The 24519-nt window shown below is 32.5% G+C and overlaps 5 protein-coding genes across 11 annotated transcripts; 4 read left to right on the top strand and 1 right to left on the bottom strand.

The window, feature by feature from the left end:
- The first annotated feature begins 296 nt into the window (after nt 1-296).
- LOC123219882 (probable pectinesterase 29) lies at nt 297-2189 on the top strand. Its single transcript, XM_044641832.1, has 4 exons — nt 297-719; nt 821-1033; nt 1440-1687; nt 1791-2189. The coding sequence occupies exons 1-4, from the start codon at nt 318-320 to the stop codon at nt 1948-1950; spliced, it is 1023 nt and encodes a 340-aa protein (XP_044497767.1). The 5' UTR covers nt 297-317; the 3' UTR covers nt 1951-2189.
- Nucleotides 2190-7102: 4913 nt separating this feature from the next.
- Nucleotides 7103-12138, top strand: LOC123220084 (protein PHR1-LIKE 3-like). 2 transcript variants are annotated; one of them, XM_044642095.1, is made up of 6 exons: nt 7103-7467; nt 10248-10324; nt 10432-10486; nt 10956-11040; nt 11124-11193; nt 11479-12138. In XM_044642095.1, exons 1-6 carry the CDS (start codon nt 7269-7271, stop codon nt 11914-11916), a joined length of 924 nt encoding a protein of 307 aa, XP_044498030.1. In that variant the 5' UTR covers nt 7103-7268; the 3' UTR covers nt 11917-12138. The 2 variants fall into 2 exon arrangements, with proteins under 2 accessions (XP_044498030.1, XP_044498031.1); XM_044642096.1 differs by having other exon boundaries at nt 7115-7467; nt 10962-11040.
- Nucleotides 12139-12594: 456 nt separating this feature from the next.
- Nucleotides 12595-15125, top strand: LOC123221708 (probable calcium-binding protein CML22). 5 transcript variants are annotated; one of them, XM_044644610.1, is made up of 6 exons: nt 12595-12717; nt 13778-14017; nt 14111-14313; nt 14378-14552; nt 14644-14781; nt 14891-15125. In XM_044644610.1, the coding sequence occupies exons 1-5, from the start codon at nt 12714-12716 to the stop codon at nt 14769-14771; spliced, it is 750 nt and encodes a 249-aa protein (XP_044500545.1). In that variant the 5' UTR covers nt 12595-12713; the 3' UTR covers nt 14772-14781; nt 14891-15125. The 5 variants fall into 5 exon arrangements, with proteins under 5 accessions (XP_044500545.1, XP_044500544.1, XP_044500543.1 ...); XM_044644609.1 differs by lacking the exon at nt 12595-12717 and adding an exon at nt 13388-13556 and having other exon boundaries at nt 14644-14776; nt 14869-15125; XM_044644608.1 differs by lacking the exon at nt 12595-12717 and adding an exon at nt 13388-13556 and having other exon boundaries at nt 14869-15125.
- Nucleotides 15126-15581: 456 nt separating this feature from the next.
- Nucleotides 15582-17728, top strand: LOC123220203 (probable calcium-binding protein CML22). 2 transcript variants are annotated; one of them, XM_044642260.1, is made up of 5 exons: nt 15582-15699; nt 16532-16771; nt 16865-17067; nt 17182-17347; nt 17441-17728. In XM_044642260.1, exons 1-5 carry the CDS (start codon nt 15696-15698, stop codon nt 17569-17571), a joined length of 744 nt encoding a protein of 247 aa, XP_044498195.1. In that variant the 5' UTR covers nt 15582-15695; the 3' UTR covers nt 17572-17728. The 2 variants fall into 2 exon arrangements, with proteins under 2 accessions (XP_044498195.1, XP_044498196.1); XM_044642261.1 differs by lacking the exon at nt 15582-15699 and adding an exon at nt 15761-15849.
- LOC123220202 (receptor like protein kinase S.2-like) lies at nt 17698-20844 on the bottom strand. The gene has a single exon (XM_044642259.1). It carries the CDS (start codon nt 20468-20470, stop codon nt 17984-17986), a length of 2487 nt encoding a protein of 828 aa, XP_044498194.1. The 5' UTR covers nt 20471-20844; the 3' UTR covers nt 17698-17983.
- Nucleotides 20845-24519: the final 3675 nt, after the last annotated feature.

Below are 24519 nucleotides of genomic sequence, written 5' to 3'. Positions count from 1 at the left end.
GAAAGCAAATATTATTTTGCCAAAAATATCTGTGTTGTGCATATAAAAAAAAAATTTCCTTCTAATTTAAAGCAAAATATTTCTTTACCTTTCAAGCTTATGCATCTTGGAGGTTTCAGATTATTTTTGAGATACTAGACAACATTCCATAATCTCTAATTGCATACATGGAATAATATTAAATCCAATTTTTTAACCGACTTACCATAAATATATGACCTTCCAGTTGGATTTAACCATGGAGAAATTAGCTAGCTTTCCAGTATTTTCTTTTTCAACTGCTCATGTTGATATTTTTGCTTACAGAAAGTTGCAAAATGAAGTTTCTTCAATGTCTTTTTTATTCATGTATTTTTCTCTTGATGGGTTGTCACTTGGCAATGGCAATAGCAAAAAATCATGCGTTGTATAAAATCCCTGGAAAGAAGTCAAGCAAATGCGAAATAACAGTGGATCAGTCAGGCCATGGCAATTTTTCCAGCATTCAATCAGCTATAAATGCAATTCCACCCAACAACAACCGTTGGATTTGTATCTCCATCAAGGCTGGCATATACCGGGAGAAGGTGAAAATTCCTTATGACAGGCCGTACATAATCCTCAAAGGACAAGGCAAAAGAAGAACTCGTGTAATTTGGGATGATCATCAATCAGTTGCAGAGAGCCCCACTTTCACTTGTGTTGCTGATAACATTGTCGTCAAAAAAATGAGCTTTTTGGTATTATTAACTCATTGTCAGATTATCCATCTTTACAATGTTACAGAGTTTTGCCAGTTTTATATCTAGTGATATTGATGACTTGGTTAAATTTGCAACAGAACTCGTATAACAGTCCGAATGTTGGAAATGAGAATCCCAGGGTGCCGGCTGTGGCGGCGATGATAACAGGAGACAAGAATTCGTTCTATCGATGTGGATTCTCAGGTGTTCAAGACACTTTGTGGGATGATCAAGGCCGCCATTACTTTAATCACTGCACCATTGAGGGTGCTGTTGATTTCATCTTCGGCGCTGGCCAATCCATTTATCAGGTATATATTATCAGTAAAATAGGTAATTTTAAATTTAGGATAAAATATATGCTTATTTATGTATACAAAATATGTTAGCTCGCATAGTTTTGCTGGCGAATTATTTACCATTTTGCTTGCATACGTATAACACTGCAACAAAGTGCCTATTTTTGAGGTCAAAAACTCCTCATAAATGTCTAAATCCCTTCAAAAATGTAATTTTTCAGTAATGGAAAACTGTCAAAACCCTCTTAAAAAATGAAAAAATACTGTCGAAATACTATTTCGACGATGATAAAAAAATATTTTTGCGGAAACATGCTTCTCGAATTCTTTCGTGTTACTTTGTGTATTAATATAGCTGATGCCCAAATAATTAAAGATTAATTAGTTTGCTTAGAATTTATCATGGTTTGCCTGTTAGAGTTGCGTCATTCATGCACTTGGAGAAGCCATAGAGAAAGGACTTGCGGGTTATATAACAGCACAGGGAAGAACAAATCCAAATGATGCAAACGGGTTTGTGTTCAGAAATTGTCTGGTCTTTGGAACAGGTTCAACATTATTGGGAAGGCCCTGGAGAGGATATGCCAGGGTCATCTTCTACAATTCTGAATTGACAGAAGTTGTAAATCCAGAGGGCTGGAATGCTTGGAATTTTCATGGCCATGAGTAAGTTTAACTTTCTAAAGTAAAACTTTTTTAACAAAATGGAGAATGTGGCAAAGCATTTATGATTAATTTTGTGGTTAAATATTATATATATGATGTGCAGGAATCAGTTGATGTTTGTTGAGCATGGATGCCATGGAAAAGGAGCTGATACTTCTGGTAGGGTGAAGTGGATGAAGAAAATGAACCTGGAGAGCATAAGGGAACTGAAGAGCAATAGTTTCATTGATAACGAAGGCTGGCTAAGCAAGCAACCCAGCTGAGGCTCTCACGTTTCGTGGCTCCATTAAACTGACTATTTGAGGAAGAAACCTATATTGGAAGATAGTTTATTTATGTTATAGATATTAAAATTTATGTGTATGCAAATGTGAGCACATCTCAAATGTACCCCTACCAAAACACTAGGGAACTTTGTATGTCTTACAAAGTTAGGGTTCTTCGTTGATTTTTCCATTAAGGTGTAAATCGATTATGAGACAAATTTAGTTAAAGTATTTACAAATCGACTATAAAAAAAGAATATATGTCTTTTATTTCGTACTAGATAAATTAGTTTTCATTTTTAGACATCTATACCTATATACTTATCAATAGAACGATAAATTTGAGAGTAAACATAAACTTATTATAGAGTTGACACTTACCTCTTAGCTCAATTGTGTTTACCCTTTAAAATTTGGGTAGTTTGCCTTTCAAACAGCTGTATATTTCATAAATAGGCTTCCCTCTCCTTTAATAAATTTTGTCACACCAATTCAGAAGCTATTTAATCAGCTTCCAAATTATTCAAGTCTCAAAATTTTTGGATGTCTTGTGTATTGACATCTTAGGTCATATAATAAGCATATAATACGGTTGTTTTGTTCTTTGACAAAGAAAAATTTTCAAAATTATAACAACATAAAACACAATTTTTTAATACATATTTAATATGAAAAATATATAATTATAAAAGAATATATATATATATATATATATATATATATATATATATATATATATATATTAAGTATATAAATGAATAAACATTTATCGTCACATGATTAATTATTACTTTATTCTTAATTTAAAATCACTCAATCAAGTGATGATAAATGATATACTCATTTATATACTTAATGTGGGTAATATAATTTTATTATTTGAATTAATACTTAAAGGGCAATTTTGTCCAATGATCTTGTGTTAAATTGCATTGTCCACAATCTAAATGGTTTTGGTCATCTTGAACGTCGTCATGTAACGATTTAGTATAGTACATAAGACTTGTCATTTGATGGGTCATGATCCAATACGGCCATGAGCATCATAACAGACGGCACGGCCTGGCCCACTGCCGGTCTCTGCTCATAATTGATAGTTAATGAATGGTTACTTGGTGGGTTTGGGTTGGGGTGAAGAGAGTGTAAAATGGAGGGATGGAATTGGGCCAAAGTGGTTCAGGCACTTTGAAACCTTTGACTTGATGAAAGTCATTCAATCAAAATCAACCAATTTTAACTCATATGATAAAAACATAACCCACCCACCCACCCACCTCCATTCATTTGGAGGGGACCCTTGAAGTCATGAGCTTCTGAAATTTTGTGAACCCACTTAAACAAACAATTGTTAATTAGTTTGGCTGAATTGCATAATAGAGGTGGCTTCTCGCCAAATAAACAAATAATTTAAGTAGTTTCCACTGGGTCCAAATCCAATGGAGCTGAGTTGGAGCTTTCATTTTATATTCAACTGCTAAAACATCATTTTTCATTAGAGTAATATTATGTATATAAATAATATATATAATTTTATATATAACCAATTATATATCCTCGTATGATTGAATAATTTAAAATTAAAGATAAAATAATATTCAATCATACGATGACATGTCATTAGTTATATACAAAATTATACATATAAATTATGCACATAATTTTATTATTTTCATTATTGGAATGATGAACAAGCTTGTAGGTATCTTCATTTCTCTTTTCTTTTTTCTTTAAAATGGAAATTATATTTTAAATTATATAAATCATAATATTATAATATTACTAGTTCTTCATTAATGAATTTGCTCACCTCAACATAATCTTAGTACTTTTAATGAGATGGTCATTTTTCATACAAGATAGAGACATGTCTAATAAAAAACATTGTGTGATTAAAATATTTTGATCAAGACATGGAATATTTGACAAAAATATTGAATGGAAGATGCGAAAGTGGATATATCTTGACTCTAAGGGTTAATAAAATTAGTAAAACATTAAAATTTTCAAAAAGAAAGTGTCCGTTTGATTTTCTGTCGTGTTTGTAAAACATTAACTTATATGATAAAGTAATTATAAATCTGATTATTATATTATAAATTTATTTGTCCAACTAATACTAGTAGGATCTCTGATTTAGAAAAAAGAAAAAAAAAAGGAGGTGGGCAAGCCTTTCTTCCATGCACGTTTTGTTTATCAATTTTTTACTTAATGATAAATTCGTAATCAGTGCTAGCATCCAATTATGAATGACTTACTTTATTTAATGTTAATAATAATAAATTTCATTACCTAACTCTATTTATTAATTGATTGTTTACGCAAGAAAAAAGTAATCAAAGGGTAATGAACGAAGACTTTTTGTTTTTAATTTTGTTTGACATTGAATTACATATTTGTAATATTAAATTTATAATTATAAGCTGTTTTTATGTGTGTCTCATAGCTATACGCTAAGATGGTAAACAAATCATATCTAATAACAATAAAATTATGTATATATATATTTTTAAAATATAATTTAAATATATAAATGATATATTATTATGTAATTAAATAATTTTAAATTAATGATAAAATAATACCTAATCATATTATAATATATTATTGTAAAATTTTGTTATAATTCAAAAGTTGTCTTGTCAACACAACAACACTCCCATTAACTATAATTGGTCAAATTGGAAACACATTTTTTGGTGTCAAACTTGCTTGTCTTTTTCTCTCTTTCTTTTTCTTCCTTCATTGCCCACCACAAGTGTTAATTTTGTGCATGCCCTCCTATCCCCATTTCAATTTCTTATTTATTTATTTATTGTATTCCTTCTTTTTCTTTTGTTTTTCAAAGTAAAATTTGTTAACTTTTTCCCTAAAGTTTGAAGATTGTACAGGCTAATTTTCTATTTTGGAAAGGAAACAAAACTTGAGATGGGTTTTTTATTACAATAAAATTATATATATATATATATATATATATATATATATATATATATTTTTTTTTAAATACACAGATAATATTTCATCATGTAATTAGATAATTTTAAATTAAAGATAAAATTACACTTATTCATATAATGACATATAATTTATATATTTATTTTGTATGTTCAAAATAAGTATATATAATATTACTCTTATAATTAAGGGGTAACATACGAATATATATAAATAATATTAAGTGTTATTTTATCTTTAATTTAAAATCATCGTATAATTAAAAAAAAAAAAGAGACATAAAGTAACCAATTCCAAAATAAACAGGAATGGCCAACACAAACACATGTAAAGCTATGTTCAAGTTTCTAATTGTCTCGACCAAAAAGCAACATACTAGAAATAAATTGAGTTATCATGCTACACAACTTACCTATAAAAGGAATATTTAGAAATCTATAGAAACAAACAAATGCTACCATAATTGCATTTCATCAAATTGTTACCCATAAACCCGACTGTTCAAACAAATCCTATTCAACCAAGCACATATTTGTCCGCACTACACCTAACTCATACGGATATGTTTTAAGGTAAATACTATATGCTTATAATTTATATACAAAAAAAATTATACAAATTAATTTTTTTTTTATTAGTCACAAGTCAATATTGTCACATCATTATTATTAAATAATTATCACATGAGTTTGTATAATTTTTCTGTGTATAACACTACTCAATATGTTTATTATAGACTTTATATCTTTAGGTACGTGTTTTAAGAATTTATTTACGTATCCGATTTCTGGATGTGCAATTTAAAGTTAATATAATATAAACTACTATAGTGATGTTAATGATCAATAAATTAATAATGATATCTACTATAATTAGAGATAAAATAAATATAGAGTAAATCGAGCACATAATACTTTTTTAATATGGATGTAGGTTCTATAAGTTGTCCGAGAATTTGCATTTATGATTATGATAATAATAATTTTAGGAAATTATTTGGTTTTAAGGGTTTAAAAATTATTTTGATAATCTATCTTTTATTATTTACATTATCTTGTTTGATTTATTGTAATAAAAGATTACGGTAATCTTTTATTATCAATACTGACGTGACATGTAATATAAGTGGTAATCTGATTACCAGTTTCACCTTATGTATTAAAAAATTACGAAAGTAATATTGATTTTATTATAATTATATTATTATTTATTAATTTTTTGAAACAAAAATAATTTTTTTAATTAATATAACAAATAATATAAAAAATATTTAAAAATAATTATATTTAAGGACATTTAAATAAAATAATTTACTAGTATTCTTTTATTACCGTTAACCAAATACAATAATTATTTATATCTATCAAATTTTATCAAATATAGTAATCATTTATACCTAGTAATCTTCTAAGTAATCTATCTTCAAGATAATTTTCTTATTTTGATAATAAAATATTATCCAAATCAAACGTCCCTTAGAAAAATTCTTTGATAAAAAATGAACAGAGGTTACAAAAAATGATGTTTAGAAAAAGACTTAATTATAGATAAAAGTCTTATAAACTCACTTTGTTGATACAAATCTTTTGACTTAACAAAGGATGTTTAGAGAACCAAAATTCTTAATCTGTTTCTTGTTTAACTTCCATTCCCAAACCAAGATACATCTTTCATAGGAAAGATTCATGTGAGAAAGGTTGTGGCAAAAAGCCAACTTCATATCAAGATAGCCTTTCAAGAAGAAGTAAGATAGAAAACTAAAGAAATTGTTGTTATATCAAGTTTCAAATTGAGGCTTCTCGAGGTGCAGAGTCATTGATTTTGATGAATGCGAACAGGTGGGCTTGACTCGATAAACCCTCCACTTGATAGAAGAACTAGGCACGATTTGACTCTTAAATATGACAGCAATCAGGTAAAACATAACAGAGTCTAGAGTTTGATCGCTTGGGTGTCCTCCTCCTACCTTTGTGACTAAAGGTACCCTTGGAGGCAAAAATTGTTATTCCTACAGTAGGAATCCTACTTGAACATGGTGAGAAATGCAGCAAGAAATCTTTTTTCTTATTTGATATAAAATACCATGTGCCAACCGGAAGTACAAAAACTAGAATACATAGAGAGAGACAGAGACAGACAGAAAAAGACATTTCACAAAACACATCGCTGTCCTGTCTCTCTCAACCTCTCTGCATCCCTTTTTCTTCTTTCTTCATTTAATTATTTATTTTCTTTTTCTTTCTAACTCAACCGGACGGACCCAGCGCCTTCTCTCGTCTCCTTTTCCTCTTTCTCTGTCCAATTCTTTCGGGGCTGAGAGCCCCGACCCATCTGTCGTTCGGAAACTGCATACCTGCTCCTCAATGTACTCAGCGATCCACTCGCTGCCACTCGACGGCAGCGTTGGTGGTCACACCGAGTTTCAAAACTCATTTGATGGAACCAACTTGCCTAGTGATGCCTGCCTGGTCTTGACGACAGATCCCAAGCCCCGCCTCCGCTGGACTGCGGAGCTCCATGAACGCTTCGTTGATGCTGTCACTCAACTTGGTGGCCCTGAAAGTAAGTTTACATGGAAATGGAAACGCATAATGCCAAATTTTTTCAAATAATATTTTTTCGAATTTTTGAGTACTAGCAGAGTTTAGTAGTGTTGGGGAATCGAAATCTTGAAGTAAGTTTGCTTTTAACTTTTGTTTTATTTCTGGGTTTTGGGTGTTTTTAATTTTTTGGGCGGTTTCAGTGGTCATTGGTGCGAAAAAAAGCTTTTTTATTTTTTCAAGTTATTGGTGTGATGTTATAGGCTTGTATGGCAAAACAATTGGTCTTCTGTGTTTTTTGGGTAAACAAAATTGATTTTGAAAAGAAAAAAAATGAAAATAGAGGAAGTCACTTTTCACTTAGTCAAAAATAAAAAAGTTTCTGATGTTCTCTTCGGTTTTCTGTTTTGAACGAGTACATACCTGCTTTAATTGCTGGTTTTCCATTATTAATCATTATGATGGGTCAGGCTCTTGAGTTGGTTGACCTCATTAATGGTAAGTCTTTAGAAGATTCATATCACATCGGCTAATGTTTAAGGTTCTTTTGAAGAAAGAAACTGTGAAAGTAGAAAGAATTTCTTTTTTCTGAGTTATGTAAAGTTTATTGTTTAGTGGCTTATTCATTGACCTTGGCTTTACATTTTTCTAATTTTTGCGCTTAATTATTCAAGCGTTATTATTCCATTGTGCAATTATGTTGCACTTGACTGAGGATAAAATACAGCCAAAAGAACAAATGAGGTTTTGAAGTGTTTTAGTTCAATAATGTTAGGGGCATGGTTTAGCTGTAAGACAAAGTAGAGTGAGTATGGCTTCTTGTCTTTGTCTGGAAAAAGAATATTCTTTTAGTACGTTGGCCTTAAGTAGATATATCGTATAAGTGCTGTGTGCAGATCTCAAGAACTAGATTATAAGCTCTGTGCCTGAATAAGTAGCTAGTGATGCAAGCTATGAAAGCTTTCAGTTGCAATGTCTTTGACTGACTCTTCTTCTCTTAAGGTTCTAATATGAGATGTTATACTAATTCTTATAGTTGCTAAGCTAAAGTAGTCTGCAAGTTCGTGGCCTTATTGGACAATCATCCTTGATTCAGCTGCGCATCAATCTTTGGTGGATTTATTATATTTCACTTGTTAATCCTAAGCATTGTTTCTACCCAATTTGTAGCCATAGTGTAGTTAATGAAATTTCTATCAGCACACAAGACTGCCAGCTATATAGAACATATATAAAATGATTCGATCAAAAGGCAGTTGCAATAGATTATAACTTCAAACAATTTGCCAGAGAGTCACCATCCTAAAGGAGACAATAAGTTTATGAGGGTGGTGAGTCATGGTTCGTTATAAGTGGTGGAGGATTTTCATTTCAATTTTTGTTTTTTTTGATAAACTAGTACTGTTTTTGCCTAATACTGTCCGTTTTGCACTTCTTGTCCCAGTCATATTTGATAATCTGAGGACACCAATGCTCCTCTGAGAATCTCCAAGAATATGCACATAAGCTGGGATGGTGGTGGTTAGGATTATGACCATCTTTGTGACTACTGACATTTTATTAACCTGAATTAGGAATTTCTGAAAGTCATGTTCCATGTAAGTGAAGTAGGTTATGAATTCTCTGGTGTGGAATTAGTTTTAAAATCCGATTATCATATTCTTATGGATATGTGTACTTGGTATAACTCTATTTTTATATCCTGTTCTTATCAAAGGGGATGAAGACATAAGTTCAAAAGGAATTCTTTAACTGTACTGGTTATATCCTGACTTTTTGAAAGTTGTCACCTGGGGAGGCTAATTTAAAACATCTTTAACTTTAATGGAATAATAGCTATATTTATTCATTAATTCTTATGGAAATGTGATTCAAGGCTGACTTTATGAGTTGGGAATTGGTTAACTATATGTTTTTGTGGCTTGTTGTAATAAATTTTTCAGTCAATGGTTGGTTGAGCTTTTCTTGATAAGTAACAGTAGTCCCTCAAATCCCCTGCTATCTGTTACGCTTGTTGCAGTACTAGAAGTCTTCATTAACATTATTCTTCAGAATGTGAGGTGAAGTGGGTTTCCACTTGGTAAAAGACTCAGGCTTTTTTTTTTTTCAAATAAATATTTTTGTCGGGATTTGGCATACAAATTAGTGCCGTTGTTGCTTACAGATAGTGAACTGAGATACACATTTTGTAAACACTTTTGGATTTCTTCAAGGGTCTTAGGACAGCTTGTCCTTACTTTATGGATTGTTTGTTGGCTTTTATGTTTTATCTTTTTGTTTCTGTATATATATTTCCCACCTTTCCAAGAAAAAAAGTTGACTGGACCGTGTTTAGTATGCTTTTTGCTAGAAAGTGTGTATTTTAAATGATGCATCAGATTTTTTGAAGCACTACCAAGTTGATAAGAAGGTGGGTAGGGAGCAACCATAAAGTGCTAACATCCAGAATAGCTACAGTTTTTTAAAGTGCCCAAGGAAAAATACGGGTTTTATTATTTTCCCTTCATTTTATTATGAAAACAAATGTATATCTTGAGATTATTTAAAACAAATTGTTACTTCTAAGTTATAAGATTTCAATCTATTAAAGATTAGCGAATAGTAACTTGTTTGGGCTAATATAATTCAGTTTGAACAAGGCTGGTTTTTCTTTGGACCCAGTGTAGCAGGTTGTGATTCTTTTAAAAGACTAGTTCTGCGAACCCAATAAGGGCACATTGTGTGAAATTACTTTTCTTTTCTCTGGAGTTTAAAATAATTTATAGATGTTGATTTTCTGATTCTTCTTCATGTGAATCACAGAAGCAACACCTAAGACTATTATGAGAACAATGGGAGTAAAAGGCCTCACTCTTTATCACTTGAAGTCACATCTTCAGGTAGGTATTGCTACCATTCTTTCTAATAATTAATGAGTTGTAATGTGTTATAACATACCTGGGTCTATTCAATTTTTATTTATTGTCTTCATGTCCTGTCCTTGCAGAAATACCGCTTGGGGAAACAGTCATGCAAAGAATCAACTGAGAACTCCAAAGATGGTACAAAGCTTGGCCTTTAGATTGCAAAATGTGTTTATATGTTCAGTAATGTTAAAAAAGACTTTCATAGGCAAATGGAAGGGCACTTAAAAACCTTTTTCACCACAGCCAAAAAGAGTCTGTAGAAGATACTTCTCTAGAGAGCACCCTGGGGATTGCCAGCTGTATCTGTTGGTACAGCTCTTAAAAGTCACAATATTCATTAGGTTTTAGCCTTTCAGGCCTGAGTTTTTGGGTTCAAGACACATAATAAATTATGTGTTCCCATTTAGAGTTTTGCCTCTCCTGGCATATGATGTCTCCCATTTTCCCCCCTAGAGTATTCTGTGACTGATTAATAGTTAGGATAAAAATGTTTTTTTTTTTTCTAGTAATGTTGGGTCATGCAACATTGGATGGTGGGATGGTTAATGACTCATAAGACAGATACTTGCATCTTAAGCTCTTTAGTAATGATGTGCGGTTGAAGTTGCAGTGTCTTGTGTTGCTGAAAGCCAGGATACTGGTTCATCAACAACATCATCAACAAGAATGGTAGCGCAAGATCTGAATGAGTAGGTTATCTTTTCACTTGACTTTCAAAACCTGTCAATTTTTCTATCTCATCAATTATTACTGCATTTCATCTTTTGAATAGTGGTTTACAGGTTACTGAGGCTTTGCGAGTACAGATGGAAGTCCAACGAAGATTACATGAGCAGTTGGAGGTTAGTTTCCGATATGCCTGCCCTGGCATTTCTTTTACAAATCTGTCATTTTAACACTAGCTTGTTCATATTTGTGTGAGACTATTTTATTGCAGAAGTCATTTTACAAAACGAAATTAACATTTTTCAATTTTCTTGAGGCTTTAACATTTTTCTCTTCGAAATTTGGGTAAATTTACTTGAGGGACAAAGTGCACAATTTTAACATGAAGATGATTTTTTTCCTTTTGATTTTTGTTGAATGCTAATTTTATAAGAATATCTCTATGGCTTTATCCTAAACAGGTTCAGCGTCATCTCCAACTACGAATTGAAGCACAGGGCAAATACCTGCAGACAATACTTGAGAAAGCCTGTAAAGCTCTGAATGATCAGGCTGTTGCATCTGCTGGGTTGGAAGCTGCAAGGGAAGAGCTTTCTGAACTAGCTATCAAGGTTTCCCATGATTGTCAAGGGCTGGTTCCATTGGATACCATAAAAATGCCATCCGTATCTGAACTTGCTGCCGCTTTGGAGAATAAAAGTGCTTCAACTATACCGGCTCGAATTGGTGACTGCTCCATTGAAAGTTGCTTGACTTCAAGTCGAAGCCCCATATCTCCAATGGGTTTGACCACACAGGCTTCTGCCATGAAGAAGAGATCAAGACCATTGTTTGGTAATGCAGATTCCTTGCCCCTGGAAGCCAACATGAGGCAAGAATGGATGATGCCTAGTATTTGATGAGTAATAGAAAAAACCATTCTGCCCTAGAAATGAAACCCTTTTCCGATGTTTCGTTTTTGCTCTTTTATCTTCTTGTTAATCTAAAATGTCTCATCCTTTTATCAACTGTCTGTATATTCCTGAAGCAGATCTCTTTGAAAATGGGGGTTACCTTTATTTTATGACTTGGAAATGCCTCGTTCAATATTAATCTATTTTTCCTCTTCGGGTTGATGGAAAGTGTTGGTACAATTCATTTTGCAGCATCAACTTTTAGGCTTCATTATCAAACATGAATAATCACTCTTTTGGAGCCATTTTTCTCACTACTGTTCTTTAATCATCATGAATGCACTAAGATTCTAGCATGAATTTATTACAAAATCCAATTGTCTGGAAGGAAATCTAGTTACTGATAGGGCAATGCCACAAAGTGCTTGGATTCTCTCTTCTGTTTCTTCCCTTTTTATTATAAATTAATTTGAGTCATAGGGCATGATAAATTTGTTTGTATAATAAAATTATTCAACATAATATTGATTTATTTTTAATTCACCTATTAGAAGGATAGAAGTTAAATAAATGAAAAATACAAATACAAATGGTAGGCAACTGTATAAATATACTAGAAAATGCTTTCATTGTTGTCAAGGACCATAATAGCATCTCCACTTTAAAAGAGCCCCATTTTACTTACTATCAACTCCTTTTCTCTAACTTCTACTTATATTCCCTTTTTACATCTTTCTCTTGAAACAATTACCTTGCCTTCTCTTCCAAACCAAATTGCAAACGCAGTTGCCATTAAAGATTTAATGGGTAAGTTTCTTTTTCTTTTGCATGTACGGATTGTACTTTAAGACAGGCCTATGTATTCTTTTGTAATAGTTAGATGGTTAACTCTTCAACTCAGCTATTAACTTTTATATATATCTGTTCAATTTCACCATCTGCTACTGAGTTTGGTTTTTGTCTTTGTTTTGTTTTAGATTTTGGATTTGTTATTGTGTTTTATAAGGTTCTTAGCATATGCCTATTAAATCTCACCTACCTTGACTTTCTGTGTGTACTTTTGTCAAATATGTGTTTAAAGTGATGCTTTATTTGTTTTGGGTATCAACTGTTTTTAAGTTTCTTACCATTCAAATTTATGGTAGTTTTAGTATTGTGTTGTTACCAATCCTCAAAACTATCCTCTGATATATTTATCATAGGAGATTATTTAAATTGCTCCTTTTTTGGTTGAAGACTTATTTTTTATGGGAGTATTTATTTATCAACTAAGAGGAAGGGTGTCATCATCATCAAGTAATTTCTTTCTTCATAGGTTTGTGTATTTGGACAATGTTTGGTTCTTGAAAGAAAATGAAATAGCTCAAGAAAGGAATTCTATAATTGGCAATTTGTTCTCCTTAGGAATCACTTGCAATCAAGGCAAGTAACATTGAAATGTTTTTCAAAAACTGTTTTTATTCTTTTCAAATAGCTAATCTTTGGTTGAACTTTCACCATACTAGCACATCCTGAGCAATTTTCTCCTCTGCCTTGGTGTCAACTTCTGTTCCCTCTAGATTTGCATTGACAAACCCCGGGACTGTGACACCTTTTTCTGAAACTGCCACCATTACTCATTGGCATCATGTTCACTGCATTGGCCGGTAAACTGAAAGTGCCACAGCACCATAATCATTTCTGCTACCTGTTATAGATCATGATTTTCCTCACACCATTACAAGTACCAATTTAGATTACATATAGCTTAGATTATGCTGCTGAGTTTATATAATCATCTTGTGTTGCTGATTGAATATTGAAGGTACTAGACAGGTTAAGTTTAGATTTTTGAAGGTACATCTGATTATGTGTATTTATATTTCAGGCACGTCTCAACGCTACTCTTCTCTGATGTCCTTGTCCAACAAGTTCAGAGGCTTGCTATGCCTCTGTGGTTTAGATAACAACTACAGTAGGTTGGATGAAAAGCTTGAAAAGAAAATGATTGAGGTTAAGAGAAGTTCCTCTGGACGGAGCAATTTCAAATCAGTTGACAGCATAATTTTGAGGTTCCCTCAGTTCAAAGCTGGATTGAAAAACATCAAAGGTGTATTTGAACAACACGGTGCGTTGTTGAGTTTGCTTTCATATTCTTGAGATATTTTCAAGTCGTTTATCACAAACTAACTCCCTTTCCCTTGCTCTATTTCATTTGTAGATGAAGACTCTAATGGAATTATCGATCGTAAAGAACTTAAAAAATGTTTGGCAAAATTACAACTTTCTCTAAAGGAGAAAGAGATCAATGAGTTATTCGATTTTTGCGACATTGATGGGAGTGAAGGAATACAATTTAATGAGTTTATTGTTCTCCTGTGTCTCATTTATCTCCTAGTGATCCCCTCTTCATCCCCTAACATGGTAAGTACAATGAACTCAATGTTACCTGAATTATGTAGCCCTTGTTGATTTGGTATTTTTACAGATTGAAAAGGTGGGTTCACCAGAGCTTAGGGCCACTTTTGATACAATAGTTGAGGCATTCTTGTTTCTTGACAAGAATGGTGATGGAAAGCTGAACAAGAAAGACATGCTGAAGTCTTTGAATGAGTCTTATCCCCGGGAGAAATCACCAGCACATGTTACCAAGAATCGATTCCGTAATACCTTCACTTACATACTTTGTTTGCTATATTTGCCATTGTGAAATTTAGCTTAGTCTTGTTTAGTAATTTATGTGAACTAATGCAGAAGAAATGGACTGGGACAAAAATGGGAAGGTCGGCTTTAGAGAATTTCTCTTCTCTTTGATTAGTTGGGTTGGTATTGATTCGGATGAAGAAATCAGTGACACAAATGAAGAAATAACACAGAGTTAAAGCAGGTGAAGTGAGTAATAGTCTAAACTATGGTGGAAAAGTTATGTTTTACATGTTTCATACACTTCTAATCTATCTGCCCTTTTAAATATTGAAGGCTTTTGAATTCATTTGTGTAGCGGTGGACAGAGGATGAAATACAGACAAAGTAGAGCATATGTGGCCTTTTATTTGTGTTTGGAGAAGAACATTCTTCACAATTTGTTCGACTGTTGAATGAAGATTTCAGTCAGAACTGAATCACAAGCTTTGTGCTTGAATTGATATTTACGTGAAAATTATATATATCTAGTTTTAAATACCTAAGTAGATGCTCAGATAATATATTATATTTAATGATTTTAATTTCAATTATATGATAGCGATTTGATGTTAATTTGTGATTTAAAGATTTTTTTTCACTTTTGAAGAATGTGTTCTTTTAGTCAATATGTATCATGTGCAAATTAGTCTTATCATTTGTATTCTATATGAATTGTTGTAAGTTTTTCTTATAAGATTTGTAGATTGTAATTGTAGAATGGAGTAGACCAATTTGTTTTCTCTTATATATAAGTGAAAAACATAAAAACTATTTTGTATCATACCGTGTCAACCCGTTTACAAAAGGGATCTTGTTCAAATTGGATGTTTTTAATACTCCTTTTTCAAATTTTGTTCGGATTTTGACAAACATCCAACGGAAAATGTTAATAAGATGAACATCCGGTGAGACAATGCTGTTCAGCCTTATGATAATTATAAAGAGAGGCGTTGTGTAGAAATTGATATGCTTGTTGACGAAGGCCCTATGGCCCTATGGCATCCACACTGAGAGAATCCCACTTTGCTTTCTCTTTACCCTTTTTCTCACTATATTCCTTTTCTCATTTTTAACCAACCAACTTGCCTTCTCTTCCAAACCCAGTTGCCTTTGAAGGTTCCATGGGTAAGTGTCATTATCTCTTTTTGTTCTTCCATCTATGGATTGCATATTAAGACAAACCTGTAAGTACTTTTGTATTAATTAAATGGTCAAGTCTTCAACTCAATTCTAACTTCTACATGTATCAGTTAAACTTCAATATCTGCCACTGAGGTTGGTTGTTTTTTTTTAACCATTTTATCTATTGTTTTAGCTACTCTGTTGCTTCTGTTTATTATGTATCTAACCTTTATATTTAAATTGATGATAGTTTAGATTTATGTCATTGCCACTCTTCAATACCATTTTCTGATGAATTTTCTTGGTAATTATTTCTAATGGTTCTCTTTTTGTTCAAAATTTTCTTCCTTTTATTCTTTTTGGAGTTTATTTATTTGTCAATTAATCGCTAAGTTAAGAAGAAAGGTAGTAGGATTTGATTTGTTATCATCATCAAGTAATAGTTCTTTCCATAGGCTTGTGTTTTTGGAATGTGTGGTACCTGAAGCAATACAAAAATACTCCAAAATTTTTAAGGAAGGAACTCTTTTGTTGGCATTCTCTTATACTTCTTGTTTCTCTTGCGAAATGCTTACCAGAAAACGTTTAAATTCTTCTTAGTTAGCAAATCTTGGTTGAATTTTCAGCTCACTAGCGCATCCTGATCAATTTCCTCCTGTGTCATTGTGTGAACTTCTGTTTGCTCTAGATTTCTTGTTCACAATCACCTTGAATCAATGAAAATTATGTCCATTTACCTTGTGTGGTGACAAAATTCACCTCACTGTCTTGCTAGTGAAATATTGAAGATACTAGATTTTTTTACTGCATCTGATTATGCCTATCTATTTTTAAGGCACATCTCGCGATTACCTTTCTCTGAAGTCCTTGTCAAGCAAAATCATAGGCAGGCTATGCCATTGTGGTTTTGACAGTAAGTATAGTAGGTTGGATGCAAAGCTTGAAAGGAAAATGAGAGACGAAAAACGTAAGAGATCAGGACAGATCAGGTTCAATTCAAGTGAAAGCATATTTTCGTGGTTCCCTAAGTTCAGAGAGGGATTGAAAAGTATCAAAGGTGTATTTGAACAATATGGTGCGTCACGGTGAGTTTGCTTTTGTATTCTTAAGATATTTTAAAGATGCTTACTACAATATGATTCTCTCTGCCAATCTGTATTTCATTTAGATGAAGACTCTAGTGGAGTTATCGACCGTGACGAACTTAAAAAATGCTTAGAGAAACTTAATCTCCATAAGGAGGAGAAAGAGATTGATGAACTATTCAATTCTTGTGACATTGATGGGAGCAAGGGAATACAATTCACCGAGTTTATTGTCTTCCTGTGTCTCATTTATCTCTTAATGATACCCTCCTCCTCTTCTTTTATGGTAACCACAATGAACCTATTTTTGTTTCTTCTATTAATTTCTTGATGCACATAGCTAAATGAATTGGAACTACCATTGTATTTAGTAATCTGGGAATTTCTTTTGATATAAAAGGTGGGTTCGACAGAGCTCAAGGAGACTTTCGATAGAATAGTAGATGCATTCTTGTTTCTCGATAAGAATGGTGATGGAAAGCTGAATAAGAAAGACGTGGATAAGTCTTTAAATGAGTTTTACCCCTGGGAGAAATCACCTGGAAATATCTCGAAGAATCCATTCAGTATAGATTACTTCCCTTCTATGCTTTCTTTTTTCTTCCAATTTTTTATCCGTAATTGTGAATTTTCTTTGCAATCTATGTAAACCAATGCAGTGGAGATGGACCAGGACAGGAATGGGAAGGTTGGCTTCAGAGAATTTCTCTTTGCTTTGATCAAATGGGTTGGCATTGATGATAGCACTGGAGAGATGGACTCAGATGAAGAAATTAGTGACGGAGAGTAAAAGCAAATGCCCAACAAGAAGAAAACAATCTGAAACAAATCCCAGTGTTACCTTAAACTGTTGTTGTCTTTATGTAATTTATATACTTTCTTTTCATAACTGTAGAAACTTGAAACATTCAATAAATTGAATTGTCAACTTAGTGATGATTATTTTATTTCTTCTTCTTGTGTATAAACCATGGTGGAAAGCCTTGTATGAGAGATGGTTCATAGCAGTGGCTTTGCCTGAATTTGTTACAAAGAAACTACGCTCATGAATAGTATACTAAGACATGCTGGTTTCTAATTATACACATCATACACCTGAGATGGTATACAAAAGTTAGAAAATGGCAGAGAAAAATAGTTCCTAAAAACAAAATTCTAGCAAACATATTTTCTGGCTCTTAGTTAAGCATTAACTGAAAAGTTCATTGTATTCCCAGAGCTTGAATTCTCTTTATCAGTAAGAGAGATGAACCATTTCTTTGTTTCCATTCTTCCATACTTTCTTTCTTTTTCTCTTCTTCCATGAAGCATTTGTCGTTTCCATCAAGTATGCTCACTATCTGCCTTATGCTCGGCCTTAATTCTGGATTGGAGAGTGTGCATATACTTCCTAATTTTGCGAGTCTCATCAGTTCATTGTAGTTATACTCACCATTCAACCTTAAATCAGCTAAATCTTCCAATGGTCTTTTCTGTGCCTCAAATTCACGAACCCTCTTTACTAGCAGCACCTCAGGTCGCCGGAAGTCAACTGCCATCTGTCCGGTAACTACCTCAAGCAGCACCACACCAAAACTATAAACATCAGCCATTGTGGTTGCTTCACCAGATTCTATATACTCTGGTGACATGTAACCAAAAATGCCACGAACTGATTTGTTTCCTTTAGTGGCTTGGTGATGGCCATGGTCATTGCGTGTCAAGAATTCAGCCAGGGCAAAGGAACTGAGCCGTGGATTCATGTCCGGATCAAGAATAATTGCAGAGGAGGTAATATTTTTGTGAATAACTTGTTCATCCCATTCTTCATGGAGGTAAAGTATGGCAGAAGCAAGTGACTTGACAATGTTGTACCTCTGACGCCATCGCAGAACAGAATTCCCACATATATGATTATGATGGAAAAGGAGGTGACTAAGAAGGAGATTTGCCGAGTAATCATATACAACAAGCATCTCTCCTTGCTCAGTGCACCAACCACGTAGCTGAACCAGATTGCGGTGGCGAAGCCTCCCTAAATTTTGGAGTTCATCCGAGAATCGTGCCCGCAATGCTGGGCATTTATTCATGCCAAGCCTCTTCACCAGCACTTGATGCCGATTCTCAAGGATGCCATGGTAGGCAGTTCCAAAGTCCAACTCTGCAACCCTCCGTGAATCTGAGAAGTTGTTTGTGGCAGAAATGATTTCCTTGAAAGATATTTCCCTTGGAGTTTCAACCATGAAGAAAGTAGTTCGTCCCTGACTTCTGTTATTGTATGGCTTAGAATCACTGCCTTCAAATTCAGCAGTTGCATATATGGTTTCTCTTTGGGCAGTGATATAGTTTGATGAAATGGATGTACCTGTAGTGTTGAAACCGGTTGAATTGGAGAAAGCAGTAGTTTTTGTGCTGGTTGTAGTGGTGTTGCTTGGAGAAGACAAAGAAATGTAAAGAGGCTGTGATTGAAAAGATGGAAGAGCTGGTAATTTGGCTATGTCATGATTGCCAGAAAGTGCTTCCACAACCCATTTCATGTTAGGCCGCAATTGTGGATTATGCAGTGTGCAGAGAAGCCCCAGATGAATGAGAACCTCCATCTCAGAAAGCTTGTAAGATCCATCTTGCAGCCGATTATCCCCAGCTTGTAATAGCTTCCCCTCATCTGACAACCTCCGGATCCAATCAAGCAGAACGATTTGATCATCTGAATATGTAAGATCCACTGCCCGCCTCCCCGACACCACCTCCAACACCACAACTCCGAAGCTGAAAACATCAGATTTTGCTGTAGCCACGCTTCTTTTCTGAAAACTCTCAGGAGGTAAGTACCCAATTGTGCCACCAATCCTGGTAGTCTCTGCCAAGTTAAACTGGTGGTTTTTCATTGCAGGAGGCCTAGTTTGGTACTCGAGTTCATGTTCAAGCCATCGCGCCAAGCCAAAGTCGCCAAGTTTGGCATTATAATGAGAATCAAGCATTACATTACTTGTCTTCACATCACGGTGGATGATCTGAGTCTCAAGCTGTTCATGAAGATAATATAATGCAGCTGCTAACCCGCTGATAATTTTCTTTCTACACTCCCAATTCAAAGGCGCTGCCTCTGGTTTTTCAGGCCTCCGGAAGAGTACTCTGTCAAGACTGCGGTTAGGCATGTAGTCATAAACAAGAAGCAACTGGTCTTCATGTACACACCAACCTCTTAACCGGACAAGATTTCTGTGGCGAAGATGAGCAACTGCAACCAGCTCTGCGGCAAAAGTCTTCTCAAACCGCTCTCCTTTCTCAGCCAAGCATTTCACAGCAACAATTGTTCCATCGCTAGGCAAAACCGCTCTATAAACTTTGCCAAAACCTCCACTTCCCAGGACTTCATCTTCACTGAATCCATTAGAGCCTATGTAAAGCTCAGCATAGCTGAAAATCCTCGGATTGTCTCCTCCGACTTTCTCAGACATCTGAACTCCTTCCAGGTCATGAAACACTCCAGAATGCTGTTTCTTGGGCGCACCCGGGTTACAAAAACTCACCCAATTCGCCTCATACGCACGGCGCAATGAATCACCAATGAAACCAAGAACTCGACCTCCATAACAGCAGAGAGAATGTTTCTTGACTGATTTCTTGGCGGGAGTGAAGGCTTGGAATTCAGGCTCGATTTCGTCAGCATCAGCTGGTAATATGAAGCAAAGACGGTTGAGGTGCATGTTGAAGCTGCCACAGAATGGCTCAGGAAGAGGAGTTGAAGGACATCAAATAAATAAAAATGGTGAAGAACAGGAACAGGAACGACGGAGGTTTTTTTTGGATAAATAACAGGGTTTTCAAGGGTTTAAGATGGACAAATCATTCAACACGGTAAGGTTTCATTGTTGAATTGAAAACTATCAGCCGCCCCCAACAGAGAAGGAAGCAACCCCGCATGACGTACACTGCTAATACATTAACAGCTTGCTAAATTCTATATACTTTTTTTCCTTTTTGATAGTTGCTGTGGCTTTCTGCATACTTTTTCTGCAACTTTTTACTGATTCTATGCAGCTTTTCACATTATGAATCTTCCTTTACATTTAGTCTTCTGGAACATTAACCAAATTCTACCTTTGATTTCACACAAGAAATGGCGTGTTCAACTCAGGAAAAATAAAATAAAAATCTAAAAAGCTGTGGATATGATATAAAGAGTGAATGACATGTTCCCACCCAAAGTTTGGCCGTTAGACTTTCCACCCCTATTTGGCATAACTATCACTTTCCCATCCAAAACAAACATAAATAGCATTTTTCCACCTAAAATTAGACATTGTTAATGAAATAACAGAATTAGGAATTGAAATTAGTATTTTATCCATACTATTTCATTTTTCAAAATTATCATATAATCCTAACTTAATAAAAATTAAAAATAACTTTTTAAAAATCCAAATTATATATAAAACCTCTTATTTTTCTTTTCATTTCTTCCTCATCCCTTCTTTCTCTCTCCCTAAAAATATGAGTGTTTTTGTCGTATAATCATATATTAAGAGGTAAACTATAATTTTTGAAAATATTAAGGCCATTTTAAAAAAATTAGGGGGTTATTAGAAATTCAAAAAGCTTTTGGGGTCTTTAGAAAATTTTAAAATATCAAATTTTCCTCAATAGCTTCAAATATGACAATTGCACCCTAAAAAATTAGACAATTACAATAAATTAGGGGTGTAAATAACATATTACAACTATTATGGTCATATAATAATTTTAAAATATATGAAAATTTGAAAAGATTTCAGGGATTGATTAGTGAGTTTTTAAAATTTTTAAAGGGTTAAATTATTATGTTTAAAATGTTTAAGTCAATCAAAAGATTTTTTTTTCAAAATTAATTAATAATAAAATTATTATTTTATCCTTATGTCATTTTTTTAATTGAATTTGATTTAGAGAAAATATCATTTACGTCAACTAGAAATGGATTAAACCAATTTGGGAGAAAAAAATGTTATTTACTATTGTGTAAACTAATGCAAACTCATATAAGAAAAATCTAATTAATCTCCTACCCACACTAAAACATATTTGATTTTTCAATATCACGGTTATCACATAAGTAATAAGAATATTACGACACAATTTAACAAAGAATTGCATGGTCGTAATCCCTAGGAATTTACGTCAACATTCGTCCTGAATTTTTCTTGTGTTTTATATATGGTTGAATCTGATTAAAATACCGTATTGATTAAATTTGGTAAAAATCAGAATAAATTGATCAAAAAGATACTTAATCTCTTCAATCAATAATAACCAATACAACAACATTCTTCTTTAACCACAACAACATTTTACATGATTTAGTTGATAAAATTAGGAGTCGAAAAATGTTATTAACCTTAAATTCAAACATACATCAATGTCAGTGGATGGGAGATGGAATTTTTAAACTTCTGCAAATTGGGAAATGTAATTTGGCCAAGTGGGATATAGTCATTTGGCCTAAAGTAAACGGGGACATATTTTAAATTGCTTAGTATTGAGAACAGCGTTGAAAGTGAAATTGAATTAGATATTTTGGTTGGTGAGAAGTCAGAAAGTCGCAAACTAGGCAGCCAAGTTTTTCACTTGCGTGTCATTTTCAAAGAGCAAAGGAGGCAACATAATACAATGCTGGCCACCGTCATTCCGAACCATTTAAATTGACAGACATTGAAAATCATACAATTAATTCATTCATAAAAGAGAAAGGTATAGTAGCACTATCATGCCAGTAAGATAATTGCCTTTTAAGATTCTATTGGTTAACAAATGTGATAAAATATTAAAACTTAAAAAAATAAAAATAAAAATCTGGATTTGAATTTATATTACATTGGTGAAACTTTTATATCGTATTCATATAATATATTTTATAATATATATTATTTTTTTATTTATATCGTATAATATCATAGAATAATGATAATTATAATTATAAGATTATCAGTGGAAGATTTTTGGAAAAATTCCTGTTTAAAATGTCAGAAAATAGTGGATGGGCGAAATGAAAAGATGTGAGTGAGTGAAGGGAACTGAATGGCAGAAGCAATTGTTTTGCGATTTAATGGAGAACATAATCAGTATATTGATTAGGAGCATCACAAATATTGATTCTGCGAAAAATGAGAAACTTATCTTCATTGTCAATCCCCTCCACACGCTATTTCACATCAAATCAAATCAAATCAAACATGTTTCTTGATCATGAAGAAAGAAAGCAAGTGGCATATGTTATCTTCTACCCTTTTATCATGAAAAGAAAAATTGTATTTCTTAGATTTTGGGTTATAATATAATACAATACAATACAAATCAACGGACAATAAGGTATATGAAAAATTGGAAATTGAAATTAATGAAAAAAGTGAGCCAGGAATCAATTAAAACCAAGGGACAAATGGGCAATAAATGGTATTAGAATTTATTACTTTTTAAAGCTTTATTTGGGAAAAAATTGTTAATTTTTAAAATATAAAAAAAAAGATAAAATTTTATTTTTTTAATATTATTAATTAAATAATAATTTTACTTTTAAAATTAACAAATTTAACCGTTGATGGATAAAAATTTGAGTTTGTAAAAGTTCATGAATATAAATTTGGGAAAAAAGTAAACTTTGGGTGGGAATAAGTCTTTTGGCCTTTTAGTTTTGAATTAGTTGGATTGGATTGTTTATATCTTATTAATAAAACTATATGTATAACTTTGTACATAAATTATGACGTGTCAATTTGTGATTAGGTGTACATAAATTATCTTTAAATTTTAACAATTCAATTATTTAATAACATATCATTATTTATATATAAAATTATATACAGATATTATGCGTATAGTATTACTCATATGTGATTGTTTTACATATAAATCTCTAGCGAGTTTCCTATTTATTAGTTGGATTGTACCTTTCATTACCTACATTATTTTTAATTTGTTTACATTAATTTCAAGTCCCACTATTTCAAGATATCTTTTGATATATGGCATTAAATTCTTGTTGAAATCATAATTATTTGAATATTTATGAGAAAACTTCAAACTTTGATTTATGATATTTAATTCTCAAATGTATGATATTAGATTTCCATCATATCTTATAATTTTTTTTATATTTATGTGACTCAAATCTTGAAATATAATACTAGATTTATATCGAACAGATGAATCATATCATCTCTAAATATTTTATTAGATAATTTTTAACTTTCAGGGCATAGAAAATTTTTTTCACCCAATCTTCTAGAAAACATTTGCTTTTATAGGGTTTGAAGTTGAATTGGTGCTCTTATTCCAATTTTCTTTTTCTCCCTTTTGAAATTGTCGAAACTAATAAATACAATTTTTTAAGATTAAGTTTTTATCCTTAAAAGATAAATTGAGTGATAAAAAAGAAGGTTTTTATATATAACAGAGAAAAAGTTTAAATCTTTTTTAATGATATATTAAGATCAAAATTTTAATTTATTTAATTCAGTAATTGTGAAATTATCAGTTTTTAAACTCAAAGTTTGACCTATTGAATATAATTAATTTGATCCTAAAAGAACAGTTTGATTTGAATAAAATTTTTTGTTACCAACCGAAAAAAAAAAAATCATACTACAGATCCACCTACTTTATTTTAAAACTAATTTTCTAAAATTTCAATTATGTATTTATTAATGGGTGGGCACAATTTGAATCTAGGAATTTTTCATGATTTCATCTTTACACTATACAAAATTAAAGTCCAAATTGA

The sequence above is a fragment of the Mangifera indica genome, chromosome 7, assembly GCF_011075055.1.
Source record: "Mangifera indica cultivar Alphonso chromosome 7, CATAS_Mindica_2.1, whole genome shotgun sequence".
NCBI classification, from domain to species: Eukaryota; Viridiplantae; Streptophyta; class Magnoliopsida; order Sapindales; family Anacardiaceae; genus Mangifera; species Mangifera indica.
This window is presented reverse-complemented; position numbering and strand designations above follow the sequence as displayed.